The sequence below is a fragment of the Elaeis guineensis genome, chromosome 16 (assembly GCF_000442705.2).
Source record: "Elaeis guineensis isolate ETL-2024a chromosome 16, EG11, whole genome shotgun sequence".
NCBI classification, from domain to species: domain Eukaryota; kingdom Viridiplantae; phylum Streptophyta; class Magnoliopsida; order Arecales; family Arecaceae; genus Elaeis; species Elaeis guineensis.
This window is the reverse complement of record NC_026008.2, coordinates 41,819,192-41,840,666: the sequence shown is the minus strand read 5'-3', so window position 1 is coordinate 41,840,666 and position 21,475 is coordinate 41,819,192. Positions and strand designations below refer to the sequence as shown.

Genomic DNA, 21,475 nt, shown 5'->3' with positions numbered 1-21,475 from the left:
ACATCCATTTTCATAAGAAAATGATATAAAATATCTATTATATCCTTAGTAGATATAAGGCTATACCTTTTTACTCTTAAATTTTATATAAATATAAATATTATATTAATATTAATATATTATAATATAATATTAGATCATAATATTTTATTATATTAATATATTACCTGTTGGGTGGATGTCTGGTCAGAACATCACCTCCCAAGATCCTTTCAGTACCACGCGATGCAGCAGGAAGAAAGAAGAAATAAAACAAAAGAAAAACAATCAAAATACGTGGATCAGCCACAAAAGGGCTCGTCTCTACGGGGCATGCAAACTTCACTATGAAAAAAGAAATTTTACAAGAGGAGACCTCACCCTCAACCCTTGTACATCCAATTCTCTCTCACCTGAAGTTTTCCTCACAAAAGCTCTCTCTCTTGGAGACCCCCCTGAACCCCTGAAGAGCCTGGTGACCGCTGTCCAGGAGCCTCCTGCTCCTTCTCTTACAGCAGCCTCACGCCTCTCTCTCTTCTCTGATTCGTACGGCAGCGAGAAAACCCAACCACACCTCTCTGTTTCACGATCAGGGCTTTTATAGACCTTAATCACGACTTAGATGATGATTAGGACTCCTTAATCAATCCAAATCACGTCCCAGGCCGTCCGATCAAGATCGGAAGCCACCTGGGCCCTCCGATCGTACTCCGATCTATGGAATAGTGCCGTGGACCGTGAGAAATGCGTGGAAAATATCCATGCGGTCCACAGGCCCCGCCGTGGACCGCCCGGTCCACTGTGGATTGGGGCAAAGGGGCCGCGGGCCTGGGTCGCGCGTCCCGCGCGGGCCTGGGTCGTGCGTCCCGCGTGGGCCTGGGCCTGGGCCTGGGTCGCGCATCCCGTGCGGGCCTGGGTCGCGCGTCCCACGCAGGCCTGGGTTGCGCGTCCAGCGCACCGCCGCCTGCGGCCGCGCCGCCGCCGCCAGTCGCCGACCACCGACGGTCCTCTGCCACCTCGATTCTCGTGCTGACTTCAAAAGCTCGTATCTCCTCCATCCGAGTTCCATTTCAGGTGATCTTGATCTCGTTGGACTCCATTTTTCACTGCGAACCTCGCTGTGGGCTCAATGTAGGCTGAATCTCGAGATGTCAAATCCTAACAATCTCCACCTCGACTCGATATTCGACCTCTTCCAAACTCCGAGAGCTTCTGGATCTCCGCGCCCCCATGCCCTGGGGCAATCGCCTACTGATCATGGATGGACAAACGTGGGAGTTGAGCCAGGCTGCTCGATCCCATCTCCGTCGTATGCTGTGCTCCTCCTGACCTGAGACCTGCTCGGGGCATCATCCTACGGCAATAGGAATCTCACCTTGCGACGTCGCCTCTCGTCCTCCCGAGTCTCCTGTCTCGTGCCCGATCCACCTCCTGGAGCTCCACCTCGCTCTGGACTCCACCTGGCTCCCAAAGCTCCACCTCGCACTGGGCTCCCTGCCAGGTAATAATGTCCTCTGCTTCCCTTCTTCCCCTCTAGCACAATCCTATCGCCGCGTAGCACCCTCAGGATTCCTCCACCAGCTACCGTCCTGTAGCCTCTCGAATCTAGTCTGCTAGTGAGATAAGATTCCGTCTGAAATCGGGTATGTATCGGACCTCCCCCAATCTCCTCACTGCACCATCATGTGTCCTCCAGCTGACCGTCCCAATACCTCTGATCGCACAGCTCGATCCATCCGACAGATATACAGTGCCCTCACTATTCTCCAGGGAGTCAAACTGCTCCTCTTTGCAACACACATGATAGGGGCATGCAGAATCTAATATCCACTGCTGGGAAGAAGTAGATACCTCGTCAGATATCTCCAAGACATCTCCATCTGAATCACTGCCGGCCGTCACTACAGCAGCCACCGTCCGATTTTTCAGTTGAGGGCAATCTCTGGCTAGATGCCCCAACTCCTCACACCGGTAACACTTGGTTTTGCTCAAGTCCCTCCTGGACTTAGACCGTCCTCGTTGCGATCTCCTGTCACTCCGTCTACCGCCTCCTGCTCCTCCAGAAGCCACCAAAGCTGAGCTACCGCCACCAGAGCTCGAAGCTAGGTTCTCCCTCCTGAGAACCTCGTTCTGGAGTATCACCGCGGTGACTTCGTCCATCTTGATAGTGCTCTTCCCCACTAGAAGAGCAGTCACCAAGGACTCGTACGAAGGGGGAAGCGACGCTAGCAAAACCAGCGCCCTGGTCTTCTCCTCAACATTCTCACCAACGCTGAGGAGGTCGGTGAGGATCTTCTGGAAGTGGCTCAGATGCTCCTGCATGCTCTGTCCCTCAGTCATCCGCAGTTGGTAAAACTGCCTCCAGAGGAAAAGAGTGTTGGTGAGAGACTTCGCCATGTACAACTCCTCGAGCTTCGACCATAGCACCGTCGGGAAAGTTTCGCTCAGCACATGGATCACCACCTCATCCATCAGGTACATGCGGATGGTACTCACCGCCTGCATCTGTAGCCGTTTCCAATCCCGCACCTCCATGGTGGTCGGCTTCTCATCGCATAAGAGAGCATCGATCAACCCCTGTTGGATGAGCACGTCCTTCACCCTTGCCTGCCACAAGGAGAAATTGCTCTTACCATCGAACTTGTTGATCTCCATCTTGATTGTTCGTGTTTTCTCCATCTTCAGTCTTGCTCACCACCACTGCAATCTGCGTCCTTGTACCAACCTGGCTCTGATAGCACTTGTTGGGTGGATGTCTGGCCAGGACACCACCTCCCAAGATCCTTTCAGTACCACGCGATGCAGCAGGAAGAAAGAAGAAACAAAACAAAAGAAAAACAATCAAAATATGTGGATCAGCCACAAAAAGGCTCGCCTCCACGGGGCATGCAAACTTCACTATGAAAAAAGAAATTTTACAAGAGGAGACCTCACCCTCAACCCTTGTACACCCAATTCTCTCTCACCTGAAGTTTCCCTCACAAAAGCTCTCTCTCTCTTGGAGACCCCCCTGAACCCCTGAAGAGCCTGACGACCGCTGTCCAGGAGCCTCCTGCTCCTTCTCTTACAGCAGCCTCATGCCTCTCTCTCTCTCCTCTGGTTCGTACGGCGGTGAGAAAACCCAACCACACCTCTCTGTTTCACGATCAGGACTTTTATAGACCTTAATCACGACTTAGATGATGATTAGGACTCCTTAATCAACTCAAATCACGTCCCAGGCCGTCCGATCAAGATCGGAAGCCACCTGGGCCCTCCGATCGCGCTCCGGTCCACGGAATAGTGCCGTGGATCGCGAGAAACGCGTGGGAAATGCCCATGCGGTCCACAGGCCCCGCCGTGGACCGCCCGATCCACGATGGACTGGGGCAAAGGGGCCGCGGGCCTGGGTCGCGCGTCCCGCGTGCCGCCGCCTGCGGCCGCGCCGCTGCCGCCCGCCGCCGGTCGCCGACGGTCCTCCGCCGCCTCGATTCTCGTGCTGACTTCAAAAGCTCGTATCTCCTCCATCCGAGCTCTGTTTCAGATGATCTTGGTCTCGTTGGACTCCGTTTTTCACCGCGAACCTCGCTGTGGGCTCAATGTGGGTTGAATCTCGAGACGTCAAATCTTAACATTACCATTATATATTAATATAATATTAATATTTTTATATAATAAATTTATTAATATAAATATAAATATAATATTATATATATTAATATAAATATTATATTAATATTAATAAAAATATTATATTAGCATAAATATTAAAATATTATTATAATATAATAAATATTAAAATATTAATATTATATTTATATAAATATTAAGATAATATTGATATAATATTATATCATTATTCAGTATTTTAGTCTAACTATTAATTGATATTTTATAAAATCTTAGTCATGGATCTTAAAAGAATATTTTGAGAAACAAAAAAGTATCACGATTTTTTATTTCATGGGAAGTGCCAAAAGCCACATCTTCCATAGATTTTTACTTCCTATAAAATATGAGAAGTGACTTCTCATAGGAAGAATTTTTTTTATTTTTTTTTATAAAAAATTTTAACTAAATAAAAGGCTTCCTCTCCACTTCTTAGGAACCACCTCTTCCTCCATTTTTCATCAACAAAATGAGTTCCTAATTTTTGGATCTTAAAAGAATATTTTAGAAAAAAAAAATATCATCACCTTTTATCTCATGAAAAATATCAAAATTCATATTTTTTATAAATTTTTATTTTTTATAAAATATGAATAATGACTCTTTATGAAAAAAAAATTTTGCTTCCTAAAAGGCCTCTTCTCCTCTCAAAAGTTGCCTCTTTCCCACTTTCCATCAATGAAACGGGTCCTTAATTTTTTAATCTTTTTCGACCGTATAACTGGTGAACAAGTAACCGCAATCACGCACAGACGGTATCCTCAACGAAGTTCCAGGGATAAGGTTCTCTGGGCACAAATGCTGAAAGGTAGAGATTGGTCCAAGACAACGACGGTTACTGTATCAATTCCTGTGATAATAAATTTGTCATTACCATTTCTCTTCTCCAAAGCCTATTAAAAAAAAAAAAAACAAAGGCCTGTCTTTCCTTTCGTATTCGTTTTGCCATTAGTCGAAAATATTTTTCTTCTTTTTAGTATATCTGAACATGATCATGCCGACCCATTGCATGCGAATGTGGGCCAACCCACCATCACGTCTGAGGGGGAAAAATTATTGCATGCACCAGGTGCAAGGGAACCAGGGCAAATCCTGGAGCATATGCACGGTGAGAGCGCGCAACCGGGAATCGATGAAATACAAGGGGTCTTGTGCCGTGTTATTCACCGTGAGATTTGCGCGATCGAATTGCACTAGGTGCATGCAATACAGAGGCCTGCAGGAGGGATGGTTCAAACCAAAAGCTTTCTATCTTTGGAGAAGCCGTTCTGAGTCTCTTTTGCTGCACCCTCACACTCTATTTTACAACCCCTGATTTTTGTTACCCAAGATACACAAATCCAGCACAATTTCAAAGATCCCATTGGGTCCATCATCTTTGAGCAAAATTCTATTTTTAAATTTGGCAGACATTTCTATCAAAAAAAAAAGAAGATAAATTACGTCTCAAGTCCTTAAATTATATCAGATTTTTTTTTTAAATAGTCTCTAAACTATAAAAATCTAAACTTTAGTCCTTCAATTTTTTGAATCATTTTAATGTTGCCCTTCATCAAATTTCGACGATTTTCTCTTATCGATTTACTTCTTTTATCCTAAACAGATACTTATATGGCTTTTATTTTGAATAGTTGGCACAGATGGGTGCTTATGTTTTTCCTATTTTCTGTCTTTATCTTTTGAAATGCTGATTTAAATTTGTGAGTGAAATTCTATCTCCCTAATCCTCTCCATTCTCCTCGGAATCTAGGAATTTTCTACAAGCATCCTCCCAAAATCCTATTTTCTCAATCCCCTTCCCTATTTCTCCTCTACAATAGCCATCCTTTTGCTGCATTCGCCATGGATAGAAGCTCCACAATTGGGTCTAGCGCCCCCCACCGATCCAGTGCTTCGAACAATAAGCAAGATAAGTTTTGCTTTTGTGGCTTGCATGCTCAAATAAGGACCTCATGGACAAGAAGAAATCCAAATTGAAGGTTCTTCAGTTGCTCAGAATTTGGAGAATGAGTTCTCTTTGGTCCTAACTCTCTTTTTTTTCATCTTTTTAAATATAAAAAATTACCTTTATACAGGAGACAATATCCTGTTGTGATTATTTCGAGTGGTATGATGAAAATATATGTCCCCATGGAAAGGTGGTGATTAATCGACTGAAGGAGGAATTGGATGCAAAGCAGGAGCAATTCGGATGCTCTTATGGCAAAGAGAGGATGTATCAGTTGATTATTTTTATTTCTTGTTTAGTTATTGGTCTATTGCTGGCGAAGAATTAGCTGTAGCAGCCAAGTTTGGGGGATGCTGTCATTTTGTAATGTATTTTGAGACTCAAAACTAGTTAGTGTTGGAGTTTCATGGTTAATTGGGATGTTTGTAATGCAAATAAATGAAACCCTCTTTTGTGTTGTACATGTATCATTCATTGTCTTGTTTCATCCTCTGATCATTTCTACTGTCAGGTATGTAAATAGAAATCTCTGCAGAACCATCAAAAAATATAGTCAAATTAGCTGATCTATTTTAGCAAATGTCTTTAAACTTTGGGGACCAAATGAAAAGATTTTGAATAGTAGAAGGATTAATGAGATATCGATCATCCAATGGGCTTACGACAATAGTTTATCCAAATCTTTCTAAAATGTCATGTGCATGGAATGTGCAGTTAAAAAGTGTGGACCAATCTCAGCAGTTGACTAATTTGTGAAGAAGTTTAGAGAGTACACAGAAACCTTGAGGACCAAATGGAAGAAGTTTAGATTGTTCAAGGACTTGTATTATGTGCAAATAAATCCATGAAAAAGTGACTTGTATATACACAGGATGTTAATGTTAAAAGCTGTCGGCCACATCACAAACTTTAGTATACGAATCAATCGAGAAAAATAAAAAATATAAGAGAATTTACAAAAATATGTATATAGTACCAAAACAGATATTTCAAACATTGTGGACCACCATTGAGTATATAATATCATTCATTGTGATATATAATATCATAAAGATCTAGACTTATCCCTCATAACCCTCTCAGGTGGTATAAATTTATCCCTCCCACCCCTAACAGCAGCCCTTTCAGCAGTAAGATCATTCCTTGCAGCAGCAAAACTAGCCGTCCTAGTCCTTCCAGCAGTAGTAGAACCAATCCTCCCAGTCCTTTCAGCAGCAGTAGATGATGAACTAGCCCTACTACCACTCCCAGTAGCAGTAGATGTAGATCCAACCCTACTACCTTTGTCAACAGCAGCTGAACTAGCCCTTCCAACAGTAGATCCAGCTTTGCCATCAGAAGCTAAAGCCCTCCCAACAGTAGATCCAGCTCTTTTAGGAGCAGATCCACCTCTTCTAGCAGTATGTCTACCTCTTCCAGCAACATGTCCACCTCTTCCTACAGTAAGAGTCCTACCAGCAACATCTCTACTGGCATGACCTCTTTCAACTGCAATCCTTCTAGTACCTGAAACACTGCCTTCTGTAGGAACACCACCTACTTATGCTGCCTCAGTCCCAACAGATGTAGAGCCCTGTAATGGAGCATGATAAAATAGCTAACACTTACTTTAATTTGCTAAGTTAAATATTGAATGGTTATTGACATACTTGTGTGCTATGATACTCTGTTGGAAATTTGAATCCTATGAATTTTTTACTGCTCCTCTGCCCTTAGCTTCCATTGGTTCATTCTCAAGATCTTCGGTTATCCCCAACTAGTTGTCCCCTGCATGTCCTGGAGTTATGTCCCATCAAATGATATTTTCCACATCGAATCCTTGTCTTTCTTAATCTACCTTGAGTAGGGTTTTGTGTTTCATCTGTATTTCTTCTTCTTTGTCCTTTTGGCCTACTAGGTGGCCTCTTTATTATTGAACGTAGTGGAGGCACAAAATTGGTCTTAGGCCACATGTTCTAACCATTAAGTGGATGGAGGAAATGAGAATATATTCTCAGATATATTTTCTTTTGAAAGTAAATATGCACATACTCTTTCAGTTTTTTTTTTCAAAAAATAGATACATTGTATGGTATGTGCATATGGTATACCAGTCAACTGCCACCTATAACATCTGCATTCATATTTATCCAAGTCCATTACATGTTGATTAATATCATGTTCAACCTCATACCTGCTGTCACCAACCCATGTAGCCAGACAAAATCGTGATATTTCTTTATTCTTCTCTAACTTCTTCAAAATATTAAGATAAATTGGGTAATCATATTTTAGCATCAGTTCTCTTTTCTTGATTGTCATTGACATCATGGTCTTGCATATCATCTCTAGCATTCATACTATAGGTTTGTCCCTTGACTGTAAAATATCAGCATTGAATGTCTCGAATAAATTGTTGAAGAGCATATCACATCTAGGCCAAGTCCTAAATGTATGTCTTGACCAGAAACGTGCAGAAACAGCCATCAGCCACTGATATGCAAAAGAATCAATCTGTTCCATCACATGAGTGTGATACTCAAAGTCTAATTGACTTGTAGCTTTTGCAGCATTCCAAAGGGCATCCTTGAGACTCAATCTCTTAAACTTTGTCTTGAAATTGGCAAATAAATATCGTACATAGAATCTATGATCTACTCCTGAGAGTTTATCATCAAATGTAGATAGTAAGGCCTGCAATGATTATAAAATATGATTATTATACAAGTAGAATAGCTTATTATATTAAAACTGTATTGGTATGTTAGAATGGTACCTTCTGCTGGTCAGTAATGAGTGTCCAGCCTCTATCCCTATATGAGCCAGTATCAAGTTGGAGAAGTTCCAAGAACCAGCTCTAATTGTCTTTGCATTTGGACTCAACAATAGTTCAGGCAATTGGGTAGATACCATCATTTTCATCAATCCCAATTGCAGCCATTAACTATCCTAAACAAGGATCTTTGAGATAACAAGCATCTAAAGCAATTATAGGCCTGCAGCTATCCAAAAAACTCTGTCTACAAGCAGCAAAATAAACATAAAATCTCTTGAATATTAGTTCACTACCCGATTGCTGTGTATCAACAAGTATTTTTACTGTACTACCTTCATTTATCCTTCTAATCTCCTCAGCATAATTTCACAACCTACTATATTGCTTTGCAGTAGATCCCTGTATCATCTCTATAGCCTTCCTCTTTGCCTAATATGCTTAGGATCTAGATATTTGTGTATTGAAATCTTGCCTAACCTGCACAACAATCTCACTAGGCTTGCAAGATAGCTAACTCTTAAATCTTTCCAAGTACTTATTGGCTAGGTAATTTAACTTCATGTTCCTATTCCAAACCTCCCTAAAACAAGAGTGTTCATCATAGTAAGATTTAATCTATACAGCAGAACCATCCTGCATCAATGAAGCATGCAGTTTTCAATTATAATTCTCCTGGCATACAACTCTCATCCTGATCTTGTCATTTTTTACCAACCTCACATTGTATCTCCCAATTATTGCATGCTCTCTTATTGCTCTTTTAAGTAACTCAAAAGACTTGAATTTCATTCCCAACTTAAATTTCACATTTGCCATATCAGTTTCCTCCTTGAATACATCAAATGTAGCTCCATGCTCATCATTTGAATCCCATGAATCCAAATCCTCAGACTTTGCATACTCTGAGGAAACAGCCTGTTGGTTTTCACCTTCTTCAATCTCTGGTTCAGTTGGTTCTCCCCTTGTTCAGTTGGTTCACCCTTTGGTACACCTTTTTTCGTCATATATCCAGGACCTGTAGCTCTTGGTTCACCTCCTTCAGCATTACTTTCAGTATAATCACTATCTTATAGGTCATCCAAATTAATGCTTCTCTCACCTTCCTCTTCACTATCTTCACTGCCTCGCTCACTGCCTTCCCCAATATCTTGGCAAGGTCTATAAATGGGTACATACTCTAAATTTAGCAATGGCTTTGCAGCCAAACAGGACTGCTGTTCATCCTGCTGCACTGGATTCAGCTCAGGCATAGCTTTTTGACCTCCACTGGCTCCTTCGTCTCCATGTTCCACAAATATATGTATCATCCCATCTGCTGGAAAGTTTGAAATCATCTCTAACATGTCTTGATATCTAAAGATAAATTTCAAACCATTATTTAAATCTTTTTCTAGCTTGACATAGTAAAATTGAGAGAAGTTAGAAACCCCAGTATCTTCTAACATTTCATCCAGCTCCAAAATAGAGACTCTATCAGGATCGACATTATCATATATAGAAATTTGCCCCACAATATACTGTACTGTAAGCCTAAATATAAACTTCCCACCATAATGAAATGTGATAGAAAAACAATTGAAAGTCATATCCAGCAACACTCTGATATATTATCATGACAAAAATAATGAAGATGACAATGATACATTATTATATTATAATTATAGATAGAAGAAATCTCTGATGCATATTAACAACATAAGATATGTTATGCACAACAATATATGAGAAAATTATTATATCATTTCAAAATTTGGCAAATACATGGAGGACAACTAAGATAGAGCACCCATCATCTTCAAAACCGATTAAATAGAGCAAAGCAGAGTAATGACGAAACACAACCTATGATCGAAAACTATCAGGATGGCTGATTAACTTTCATGATGGCTCTCAAAAACTACCCTAAAACATAATCTGTGATCGAAATCCTACGACACAACTAGTGTTTCAATGAATGCAATTATCCCTTAGTTCGCAATGACGTATCATCTTCTACAAACTCTCTTCGTGAGCTTTTACAAAGCCAAGCACGTACATGCATCCGATAAACCCAAAAAATGATGGATACTGACCTTCATTTGATGGGGAAAGGCCTCCAGGGGCTTCGAATGCAGAATGACTGTCAAATTTGGGCAAAGGAAGAATGACGATGTCAATTCCCACAAGTCTCCATCTTCCTCAAAGAGAGGAAGAAGAAACTTTCAGAAAAGAGGATACAAAAAAAAGAAAAATTAGGGCAGAGGCGGGAAAAAGGCTCCTAAGAAGGGAAGGGAAGCACTGGTTCGGAAGAAAAAATTGCCATAAATTTTTTTTTTATTCTAGATCAGCACTGGTGCCATCTGTTCAAATGAATAGAGCTACATAAGCATCAATGACTGCCACATATAATTTTCAATGAGAGAAAGATGCTGGTAATAACCGAAGAACAATATTAAAATGGTTCAGAAAGTTGGAGGACTAAAGTTTAGGTTTTTATAGTTTAGAGATCATTTAAAAAAATTCGATAAAATTTAAGGACTAGAGATATAATTTATCCAAAAAAATTAGCAAAAATCTCAGATGGTAGCACAGCTTTATTCGATCAAACTAATGCAGTCGTGGTTTGCGAGAGAATATCCATCACCAACATACTCATCGTAATATTATTTTTTTAAAATTTAATTCCAAATCTACCTCTTATCCTAACTTATTTTTTAAAATTTAATTTTGAAATTAAGTTTTAAAAAAAATAATATTTAAAAAAATCCACTCATCGTATTCTAGATGGATGATTTTATATATTTTTTTAATTTTTTCAGATTCTAAAAATAATCTATACATAAAAATAAATAATTTTTATTAAATAATTTCATAAATAAAGACCATCAATAAACAAATATCTATTATCATATTTTTTTCTAAAATAATCCTATATATTTGTAAATATATTTTTATCATATTTCAATAACTTTAATATATACAATTAGATAATTTTAACATATCTAGTTTCAAATACTTTTTTAAATTTTTGTATTTTTTTAAAATAATTTATGAATGAGGATAAATATTTTTTTCTAAAATAACTTTTATATATGAACTATAAATAGATATTTTTTATTATTATATTTTTTTTAAAATAATTTTAAATATATTGTTAATATATGTAGATAATTTTAATAGAAAATTAAAGATAAATTTTTAATTATACTTTTAACTTAAAAGTAGCTATCCACTTGAGTTTCAAGTAAACATAGCTATCCATTTGAAACATAAGTTAAAACCAACTATTATTGTAGCTGAAATGATCCTTATACACTTATACCCTTATATCCTTTAAAAATACCACAATATTATATTACAATAGTGTAATATTCATTTATAATAAGATGGTATTACATTGTATTAATGTATTATATTATATTAATATAATATTTTTTTTATAATAGATAGTATTATATTATATTAGTGTAGTATTTTTTATAATAATATAGTATTACTTTATTATATTATACTAGTATAATATTCTTTTATAATAAGATAGTATTACATTATTATATTGTAGTATTTTTTTAGTATAGTATTACTTTATAATAATGTAGTGTTGCTTTATAATAGCGTAGTATAATTTTATAATAATATAATATTACTTTATAATAATATAGTATTATTTTATAATTATAAAGATAATTAAATTATTTTATTTATATTTAGATAATTATTTTTAAATTATATTTCAAATGAATAAATATTTTTATTTGAAATCAAATGAATAACTACTTTTGAGTTTATAATCAAGTGGATAATTTTTTTAGTTTATCTTAAATTTAATATATATAAATATACCTAACATATTTAGAAAATTTTAATACGTCTTTCTTTTAATAAAAAAAAGACGACGGCAATCATTATTTTACGAGCAGGATGGTCAAATCAATACTTTTTTTATTTTTTTTGGTACAATAGTACAACAGTCCGGTCCAGGTCTCTTTCGCCGTGCGCTTTCGCACTCCATTTCACAACGCCCTTCCGGCTTCCCCAACTGGTATAAATCCGGCACAAAAGCCTGATTGAACTCATCGCGTATAAGCAAAATTCCATTCTTACCCTCAAAATTTTGCGCTAAAGCCGGTTTCGAACTCTGAGGCGCAAACCTCGAGTAGCAGCATAACTCTACTTATTCTATATATATATATGCATGGGTAAAGTTTGTTTACTCATTCTATACCTAATGTGGCCGTCATTTACAAGAAAATCTCCATGATTACCATACTCATCATACTGTCTCATGTAGCATTGCCACGTTAACCACCGCCATTCGATTTCCATCAAACGCTGCACAGCGTCTTGTCTTCATCCGCTCTTCTCCGTACCTTTTTTTGGGGGATAAAATCCTTGAATCTTCCGCCCTATCCTGCAACTAGAGCGATTCCCAAGGAAGTATCCGTGGCGCGCTTCCCCAATTAAAACCCCCATTCCCCGCCCCCGCATTCTCTGGACCGCACGACCATTTTGGAGAACGGAATCAGGTCTAGGAGATGACAGCCGGCGAGCACCACGTGGCGGAGGTGGAGATGGAGGCGGTGGCCGAGGAAAGCAGCCACCAGCTTCGCCGTCGGAGGGGGGAGGAGGCGGCCGCCGGCGAGGGAGAGGCGGAGGCGATGTCGATGGAGAGGGTGTTCGACGAGAAGCCGGTGCCGACTTGGCGGGAGCAGCTGACGGTGCGGGCCTTCGCGGTGAGCGCACTCCTCGGGGTGATGTTCAGCATCATCGTCATGAAGCTTAACCTCACCACGGGTATCATCCCCTCCCTCAACGTCTCCGCCGGCTTGCTGGGTTTCTTCTTTGTGCGGACGTGGGCCAGGGTTCTGGAGAAGACTGGTTTGCTGAAGCAACCGTTCACCCGCCAGGAGAATACCGTCATCCAGACCTGCGTCGTCGCCACCTCCGGCATCGCCTTCAGCGGTAACCTTACCCTCAATATTAGGATCTCATGAAAGCAAAACCACCGACATCCGCCCGGAGCAAATTTATTAGTAATAATTAATAGAAATCGGATAATTAGCTTAGGATTTTTGCATGTGAGGCCTTTTAGAATTTAATTATTATAAATTAATCCCCTTGGTTTTTGATGGTTATTTTGGTGGGGATGGCCAGATGCGTCTAGGTTCGGATGGATTTCGGCTAGAAATGGTTTATTATGGTTAGATTGAGCAAATCTAGACTAGTAAACGGAAGTCTGATAGATTTAATTATTAGTTGTTATATATATATATATATATATATATATATATATATATATATATATGTATTAATGAAACATCTGGTTTTTTGATGACTATGTTCACACTCTTTGTATGTGTGTTTATTTTGTCGAAAATGAAAGAAAGATTGCAGAACTTTCCACATACACGTTCTTACAATCTGTGCAATTTGTCGGAAAGGAATGATCTTATAATTCTGTGGAAATGCAATCTTCAAATGAAATTTCTGTAAAATTTTTCCTTTTTTGGATTTTAACTCGGATTGCTTTGTAAATATTCATTTATCAGCGATCGGAGTAGAACCACTGATGACCACTACGGTCATTTTCATGTTTGAATAAGGAAAAGTTTTTTCAAGTAGAATAGTCAAGAAAAGTTAGAAGTGATTTATGAATGATATTAAAGTTCGATAAAGGGTTATGTGCAAAAACTCCCATTAGATTGTGTGGTCCAACAATCCAGATGGTGGCACCAGAAACAAGAAAATGGCCCATTGGACCAGAGCAGGGGGTGTATCCTGGGCTCAATGGCCAGCCAGTTATGACAGCCCTTTGGATAATTCATTTGGCTGCAAAGGGAATTGGGTCAGGTTAGGGACAAGCATGATAGAAACTCAAGTATCTGTTGGTTGATATTGAATTGGGTAGCATGTTCTCTGGATCCATGTTTCATAATGGATTCATTGGCTTGATTTTTTTTTTTTTTTTTTTGTTGAAGTTTAAATATTTAGTTTGATTATTTGTTTTCTTTCTTGAGATCTGAGGCTGGTATTTAGACATCTGCTAACCTCAGATTCTATTTGTTCAATTAAATAATGCTGAAGAGATCAGATTTCTTCTTGAAACTAATTTAATAGGAGACAGGTCAGATTGAATTTATCCAAGTTTTTGATTGGTTTGGGTAATCTACTTCACTAGCAGGGTGAGAAAAAAGATTAAACATATGATAACATGTAGCACCTCCTAAATCATTCAACTTTGGATGATATCACAAAACGAGAGCATTACAATTGTCATGTTATTGCAGGATAAACCACCTTTTAAATATTTACATGCTCCTCTTATCATTAGTAGCATTATTTAAGTTGTTTGAACAATGTGGCAATCAACAGGAGGCTTTGGAAGTTACCTTTTTGCTATGAGTGACACCATTGCCAAGCAAACTACTGAAGAGAATGATGCACAAAACATCAAGAACCCAAAATTAGGATGGATGATCGGATTTCTGTTCGTTGTTAGTTTCCTTGGGCTATTCTCACTTGTGCCCCTTCGAAAGGTATGTCCTCCTAGCCTTTTACAATCTGAAGAAACATGAGAACATTAAAACTGCTCAGTGATCACCAAAGCATTAGTTTGATAGCTGAGTAAATTAGCAGATAAAGGGAGCATTACACATATCATTCAATTGCATACTGAGGAATTTATTATAATTGTTATGAAGTTCTTAATTTATATTTTTTTTCAGATCATGATCATCGACTACAAGCTGACATATCCCAGTGGCACTGCAACAGCTCACCTGATCAACAGTTTCCACACTCCTCAGGGTGCCAAGCTAGCAAAGTAACTTCAAACAATTTCAAGAGTCAAACATGTTTGTATTTTTCTTTTCTTGTGACATTAGACAGAAGACCTGTTGTTGTTTACCTCCTTTCGATATCTTTCAGGAAACAAGTGAGAACATTGGGCAAATTCTTTGTAGTCAGCTTCTTGTGGGGATTTTTTCAATGGTTTTACACTGCCGGGGATGATTGTGGGTTCGCAGCCTTTCCAACACTAGGCCTCCAAGCCTATGAGCATAAGTATGCATGCATTATCTTCCAAATATTTCTCTCTCCAGCGAGTGTAGAGTCTCTTATTCCTGAAAATGAAACATATATTAATTTGCAATGAAGAACTAAAATTTCTAGTATCTCTTCATGCATTCATGAATACTTTAGGTCCACCACTATTCTTCTTGCTTGATTTCAACTTCTTCCTAAAATAGTATACTTTCATGCAGGTTCTATTTTGATTTTTCAGCTACTTATGTTGGGGTTGGAATGATTTGTCCGTATCTTGTAAATATCTCTGTCCTCTTGGGAGGCATTTTGTCATGGGGAATCATGTGGCCTCTCATTGATGCTAAGAAAGGTGACTGGTACCCAGCAGGTCTATCACCCACTAGTCTTCATGGCTTGCAAGGATACCGGGTAACAACCATCTCCTCTCCTCTTCAATTCTGCCCTTTTTGTAGTTTAACCAGAGTTTCCAGTCATGGCTGGCCTTTAGAAGTAAAAAAAAAAAAGTTCTTTTGTGATCAAAGGTGCCATAACACTGCTTACAAACCAATGTTAATCATGAGATAATTGGAACATATTGTATATACCAAAATAGAAGCTCGAAGCTAGTTTTGAGTTATCCAAAATACTTCAAATTTTGAAGTTCATCAACATACATAGAAATATCATCCATGACTTGTATGTTCTAGGTCTTTATAGCCATTGCCTTGATTCTCGGGGATGGCCTTTACAACTTCTTTAAGGTTTTGGGCCGAACAATCTCCACCTTCATATCACAAGTGAAGAGCAAAGGCAATGCTGCAACACTTCCCATTTCAGATGACAGTTCTCCAATCACGACATCAGGTATTTCCTTTGATGACAGACGTCGCACCGAACTCTTTCTCAGGGATCAAATCCAGAAGCCAATTGCATTTGGGGGTTATGTTGTTGTTGCTGCTGTTTCTATTGCCACCCTTCCCCACATCTTTCCACAACTCAAATGGTACTACGTCTTGGTTGCCTACATCTTTGCACCAGTGCTTGCCTTCTGCAATGCCTATGGTTGTGGCCTCACTGACTGGTCTCTTGCCTCCACCTATGGTAAGCTCGCAATTTTCACCATTGGAGCATGGGCTGGGGCCTCGAATGGTGGAGTCCTTGCAGGCCTTGCAGCCTGTGGTGTCATGATGAGCATCGTGTCTACTGCTTCGGACCTTATGCAGGACTTCAAGACTGGGTACCTGACTTTGACCTCTCCAAGGTCCATGTTTGTTAGCCAGGTAATTGGCACTGCCATGGGTTGTGTCATTGCACCATCAGTCTTCTGGCTATTCTTCAAGGCCTTCAAAGATATTGGTGTGCCTGGATCAGAATACCCATCACCTAATGCACTGGTTTATCGTAACATGGCAATACTTGGAGTTGATGGATTTTCATCATTGCCAAAGCACTGCCTCACCCTTTGCTATATCTTCTTTGGTGCTGCCATTCTCATCAACTTGCTGAGAGATGTTGTTGGAAAGAAGGTGGCAAGGTTTATACCACTCCCAATGGCGATGGCGATACCTTTTTATCTGGGATCATACTTTGCAATCGACATGTGTGTGGGGAGCCTGATATTATTTGTGTGGGAACTGATTGACAAGGCTAAGGCTGCCACTTTTGGGCCGGCGGTGGCATCTGGTTTGATTTGTGGTGATGGGATATGGACTCTGCCCCAGTCGGTTCTTGCCCTTGTTCAAGTGAAGCCACCCATATGCATGAAGTTTCTGTCAAGGAGCATGAATGCTAAGGTGGATACCTACATTGCAACATTATCTTAGGTTCCATAGTTGAAGGACAGCAAGGTGGTAGAGAAATATGATAAGCAGATTTGGTAGATTTGACGGGAAATGAAGTAGAGGGTAAACAGGGAAGCAGAATTATACTAGAATTTACTCCATCTGTAAACCATCTTAGCGTTGGGGGCAGCCTTCAAGTATTACTGTATCCGTTTCACGTAAGATACACTGGATTAAGGAGGAGAATTTCAGAATAAATTTAAATGTCATATAGCTCTCAGATTATGATATCGTATCAACCAAATGGCTTTGTAAAATTAAATACTTGTATTCTGTCTCTTTATTCTTATTCTCAGCACTCCCATGAGCAAGCTCCTTAAATTAAAGAGGATGGAGTCTAATTTCACAAATAAGAAGATCCTAGGACCACTCAGCATTTCCATTTGGAATCAGATTTTGGTGCAGAAACTCCTAATAGAAGTGAGGTCGTTATTTTTCAACTTGCTCTCTCTTTGGTTCTGTTTTCGATGTGCTTTAGGAATCCTAAATCTCCCACTGGCTGTTTCTTATGATACTTGCATTACATTTCTTCATGAAATCTTGATGGTTATCCCTTTCATCAAGTCTAAACCGAACCCAGGTCTGCTTTCCATCCCTCCAAGATCTACTTTGTTTCGTAGGGGTCTCATCAAGGATTCAAGGTTGGGGGTCCATCCATAAAGGACACTCATGTTTTATCAGATAATGCAAGGAAAAGAAAAAAAAAAAAAAGGGAAACAAGTATGGACAAACGATTTCTAAATTTTTGTAACATATTCAAGTTTAGAATGATTGGCTCTACCAGCAGGATTGAGCTCTTTCTTTCATGTCATACACCGTCCAATCTACATGCTGTGCTTGCAAGCTATTGAAGTCTCTTTCTTTACGGACAGAGCTGATCCTGATATTTTTTTAGGTTTGAGTGTAAATGAAAAAAAAAAAAAATTCTATTAAAAATTAATATATTTTTAATATTAATTATTATTAAAAAATTAATCTATATGTAATAATTTTTTATAGATATATTCGTTAAACAGCACGTAAAATTCATCATTAATCTATTTAATTATTTTTTATTATAATATTGTAGAAAGCTATTCTTGCATTTCATTGAAATATCAATGCAGGATCTGGAGCACCCAATTCGATCTACCCCACAGGGTCCGGCCCTGTTTACAGATGATTCATATCTACTCTGTCCTCATCACATTCTTCCCCTTTCGCTCACCTTTTGGTTCTCTGGCTGTACCTGCAGCAGCTATCAGAGAACCAAAAGCTGAGTACTTTTCACATCTGGTGAGAAAAAACCAGAGAGCTCCTAATCAATATTTATCAGTCTAAGTCTGTTTTCAAAGGAGAGTGAAAAAATATGTAAACATATTCCATAAACCACTTCCATGGACAGAAAAGCTTGTTCCCAAGCTTGAGCACTCAATTCTATTCATTCCATCTCGAACTAACAGTCAATTAGCTAACATCAATGCTGCAACATGAAATCTCCATTTAATGTAAACATAACAATGAATATGGAAATTCCTCAAAAAATGGAAAGTTTCAGTGTCAGGAGAACAAGTTGGTTAGAGCTGAAGACCTGTAAGGCAAAAGAAATGCAGGAAGTAAAAAAGTTGGAAAAATTCCATAGTTCAAATATAAAATTGTAAGATTAATGATTTTCTAATGCCACAGGAACAATAAAAAACAGCAAAAACAACAGCAATCCACCCGCAACAAATAGTACATATCGATTGTGAGGAAGAAGTCCTGTGTATTCTGAGCCCTCGCAAAACCAAAAACCACTTGATGCTTAAACAGTTCAATTATTTTCACCAAAAAAATTCAACTTTCATATTCCATTTCCATTTGTCTTGTCTAAAACAGGAAAGAAATGGCATTGATCCATAAGTTTGGGATCATTTGGGAGAGCGCACCAATACGTGGTCTGGACACAGCTAATTTAGATTCAACAAAACCAAAAAGAAATATAGAAAGTTTGCAAAAAAAAAAAAGAAAAAAGAAAATAGAAAGGAATGATAAAGCTGATCGATAAATCTGGAATTACTTGAAAGAGTATACTAATTCCTGGTCTGGATACAGCTAATTTAGACCCAAAAAAATAACCAAAAGGAAATATAGAAGGTTCTCAAAAAAGAAGTAAAAAAGAAGAAGAAGCAAAAAAGACAGAGAAGATCAAGTGTATGTAAATTCCAGATCCATGCACAGATAATATATCATAGGAAACGAATTAGAAAGATAGAAGATAACTTTAAAGTAGGTAATTTACAGTTACAATCATTCATTTTTTGATAAACTTCACGAAAGCTTGTCAAATCCTGATAGGTAATTTGCAACTAAAAATAAAAAGTGCCAATTTATTTAAAAGAACATGTCAGATCTCGATCTGAGAATACATAATTTAGATTGAAGTAAACGAAAGAGAAAGATGGAAGATCACTGCACAACAAGGAGTCAAAATTAAAATGAATCTACTTCAAAACAGCATGATCAATCCAGATTTTGCAACACAACTCCGATGAAAGGAAACAAATGCAGAATATTACCCCAGAGCGGCTGCCGGATCCGAGCCGTGACAATCCAAGGTTCCATTCGGGGACGGCCGCTGGGCGCCGGAGTGGAGACCCCGCCCTCCTCCATCTGAAATTCCGGTACCTTCTCCTCCATCGTTGGTTCCAACCCCGACCTTCGACCAGTCCCACCGACCTCCACGAAGTTGACCGGCTGAAGTGGGCAGTCGCTGCCGTCCGAACTCGGTTCCGTTTGGGGAAAGCGGCACCCGTTGTCCGTGTGCCCCAGCCGGCCGCACAGGTAACAAACAGCTGGAATATTCTTGTAGACGATTCCATCGTCACCCACGATTCCATCGCCAGCAGTCGGCCGACGACGAATGAGGGCCCGCAGGAGAGGGCCGATTTGCAGTTCGCAGCAGACCGAAAGCGGAGGAGATGTTGATCCTCCGCCAGAGCAAAAGCCTACAGGTCATAATCGAGCTTTCGCTTCTTATTCACCTCCTTCGCTACCCATTCGAGAGGTATCCACCGGCCTAAACTCCTGATAATGATCGCTACTCCCTCCCATTCTTTCCTTGACGCCTCCATCTCCTCCTCCGGAAACTCCAGTAGTTTTGTCAAATAGAGTTGAAGACGTTCCACCTCCTCGGCGATATTGTGGGTGGTCCACAGCGGCTGCCGTGGGCTATCCTGCACCACTTTTGCCCAGGAGCGGTTTCCATCGCTGAAGCCGGTGGACAGCCGGTCCCCTTTGCCCCCTTTAGCATTCCTCCCTTCCATTCCTCCGCCTTATAGATGTTCGACAGAAAGCCGCACAGACCGCACCAATATTAAAGCAACTCCTCACCATCACATGAGCGCACCACTTCTACATCCCTTTTGTCTTCAAATAGACGATATAGCAGTTATCCGCAATAGTATTGTACTCTATAGTGCAAAAATTGTACAGAGGATTTGAGCTTAAAAGAAAATTACTCATGTTTATAATTATTTGGCAGCGAATCAATTAGTTCAGCATGTTCAAATTAATAAAATTTTTGAATAATAAATTAAAAAATCATAAATATTTTAATTATATCGATAATAATATAAAAAGTACGTATCTCAAAGCAGAGGAGAATGGCTAACGAAGAGCATAGATTACCGTCCGGCTAACATGGCTTTGCGACGTAAGATCACATGTGCCCCTCCTCCCATCTCTTTTCCCTCTCTCTCCCTGTCTTCTCATCTCTCTCCCCTTTAAAACCCTAGCCGGTAAAAAATATTTATCCACCGCCAATTCTTCCCCAACCTCCAACTCTCACCTTTCTCTCCTTTCTCTCCCAACTCTCATCTTCTTCTCCTCTCTCTCCCTTTTTCTCCCTTTCAAAACCCATCTCTCCTACTACTTAACGCCCATCCCGCACAGGCTTTTGCCCAATCCGGCGTCGGCTCTCACCCGCTGCTCCCATCTTCTCCTTTCATCCCAACCTCTTCTTCTACACTATCTCCTCCTCTTTTCAAGGGGCAACTCCTACCTGTCATCTCCATTTGCCGCCAGCTCTTTCCCAACCTCCAACTCCCATCTGCTTTCCTCACCCATTGCACTCTTATCTTCTCTCTTCGGCATCCGTAAACACTGGTGTCGCCTCGAAGCAACACCGTCGCCATCTATCACTGCATCCAACCAGTGTCGCCACCCGCTGTGGCTCCTAATCGGCACCGCCACCACCCCTCGTCTCACCCAACCAGCGTCGCCATCAACCACCGTCGCTTTCACATACTGTCAGAGATCCACCTCTTCCATATCAAATGAATA

The 21,475-nt window shown here is 39.7% G+C and overlaps 1 protein-coding gene and 1 long non-coding RNA gene across 2 annotated transcripts; one reads left to right on the top strand and one right to left on the bottom strand.

The window, feature by feature from the left end:
- The first annotated feature begins 12,738 nt into the window (after positions 1-12,738).
- On the top strand, positions 12,739-17,450 carry LOC105058945 (probable metal-nicotianamine transporter YSL12). The gene is made up of 6 exons (XM_010942032.4): positions 12,739-13,271; positions 14,682-14,845; positions 15,035-15,132; positions 15,237-15,371; positions 15,572-15,761; positions 16,040-17,450. Exons 1-6 carry the CDS (start codon positions 12,845-12,847, stop codon positions 17,153-17,155), a joined length of 2,130 nt encoding a protein of 709 aa, XP_010940334.1. The 5' UTR covers positions 12,739-12,844; the 3' UTR covers positions 17,156-17,450.
- On the bottom strand, positions 14,739-20,866 carry LOC140854305 (uncharacterized). The gene is made up of 3 exons (XR_012137474.1): positions 19,711-20,866; positions 15,217-18,743; positions 14,739-14,870 (listed from the first exon to the last, which is right to left on the bottom strand). It is a non-coding gene; the product is annotated as an uncharacterized lncRNA (long non-coding RNA).
- Positions 20,867-21,475: the final 609 nt, after the last annotated feature.

Excerpts from the sequence above, each read along its gene's own strand:
- LOC105058945 (XM_010942032.4), top strand. The coding sequence starts at position 12,845 with ATGACAGCCGGCGAGCACCACGTGGCGGAGGTGGAGATGGAGGCGGTG. Across the intron at positions 14,846-15,034 it reads CACTTGTGCCCCTTCGAAAG|ATCATGATCATCGACTACAA; the intron begins GTATGTCCTCCT and ends ATTTTTTTTCAG. Across the intron at positions 15,133-15,236 it reads CAGGGTGCCAAGCTAGCAAA|GAAACAAGTGAGAACATTGG; the intron begins GTAACTTCAAAC and ends GATATCTTTCAG.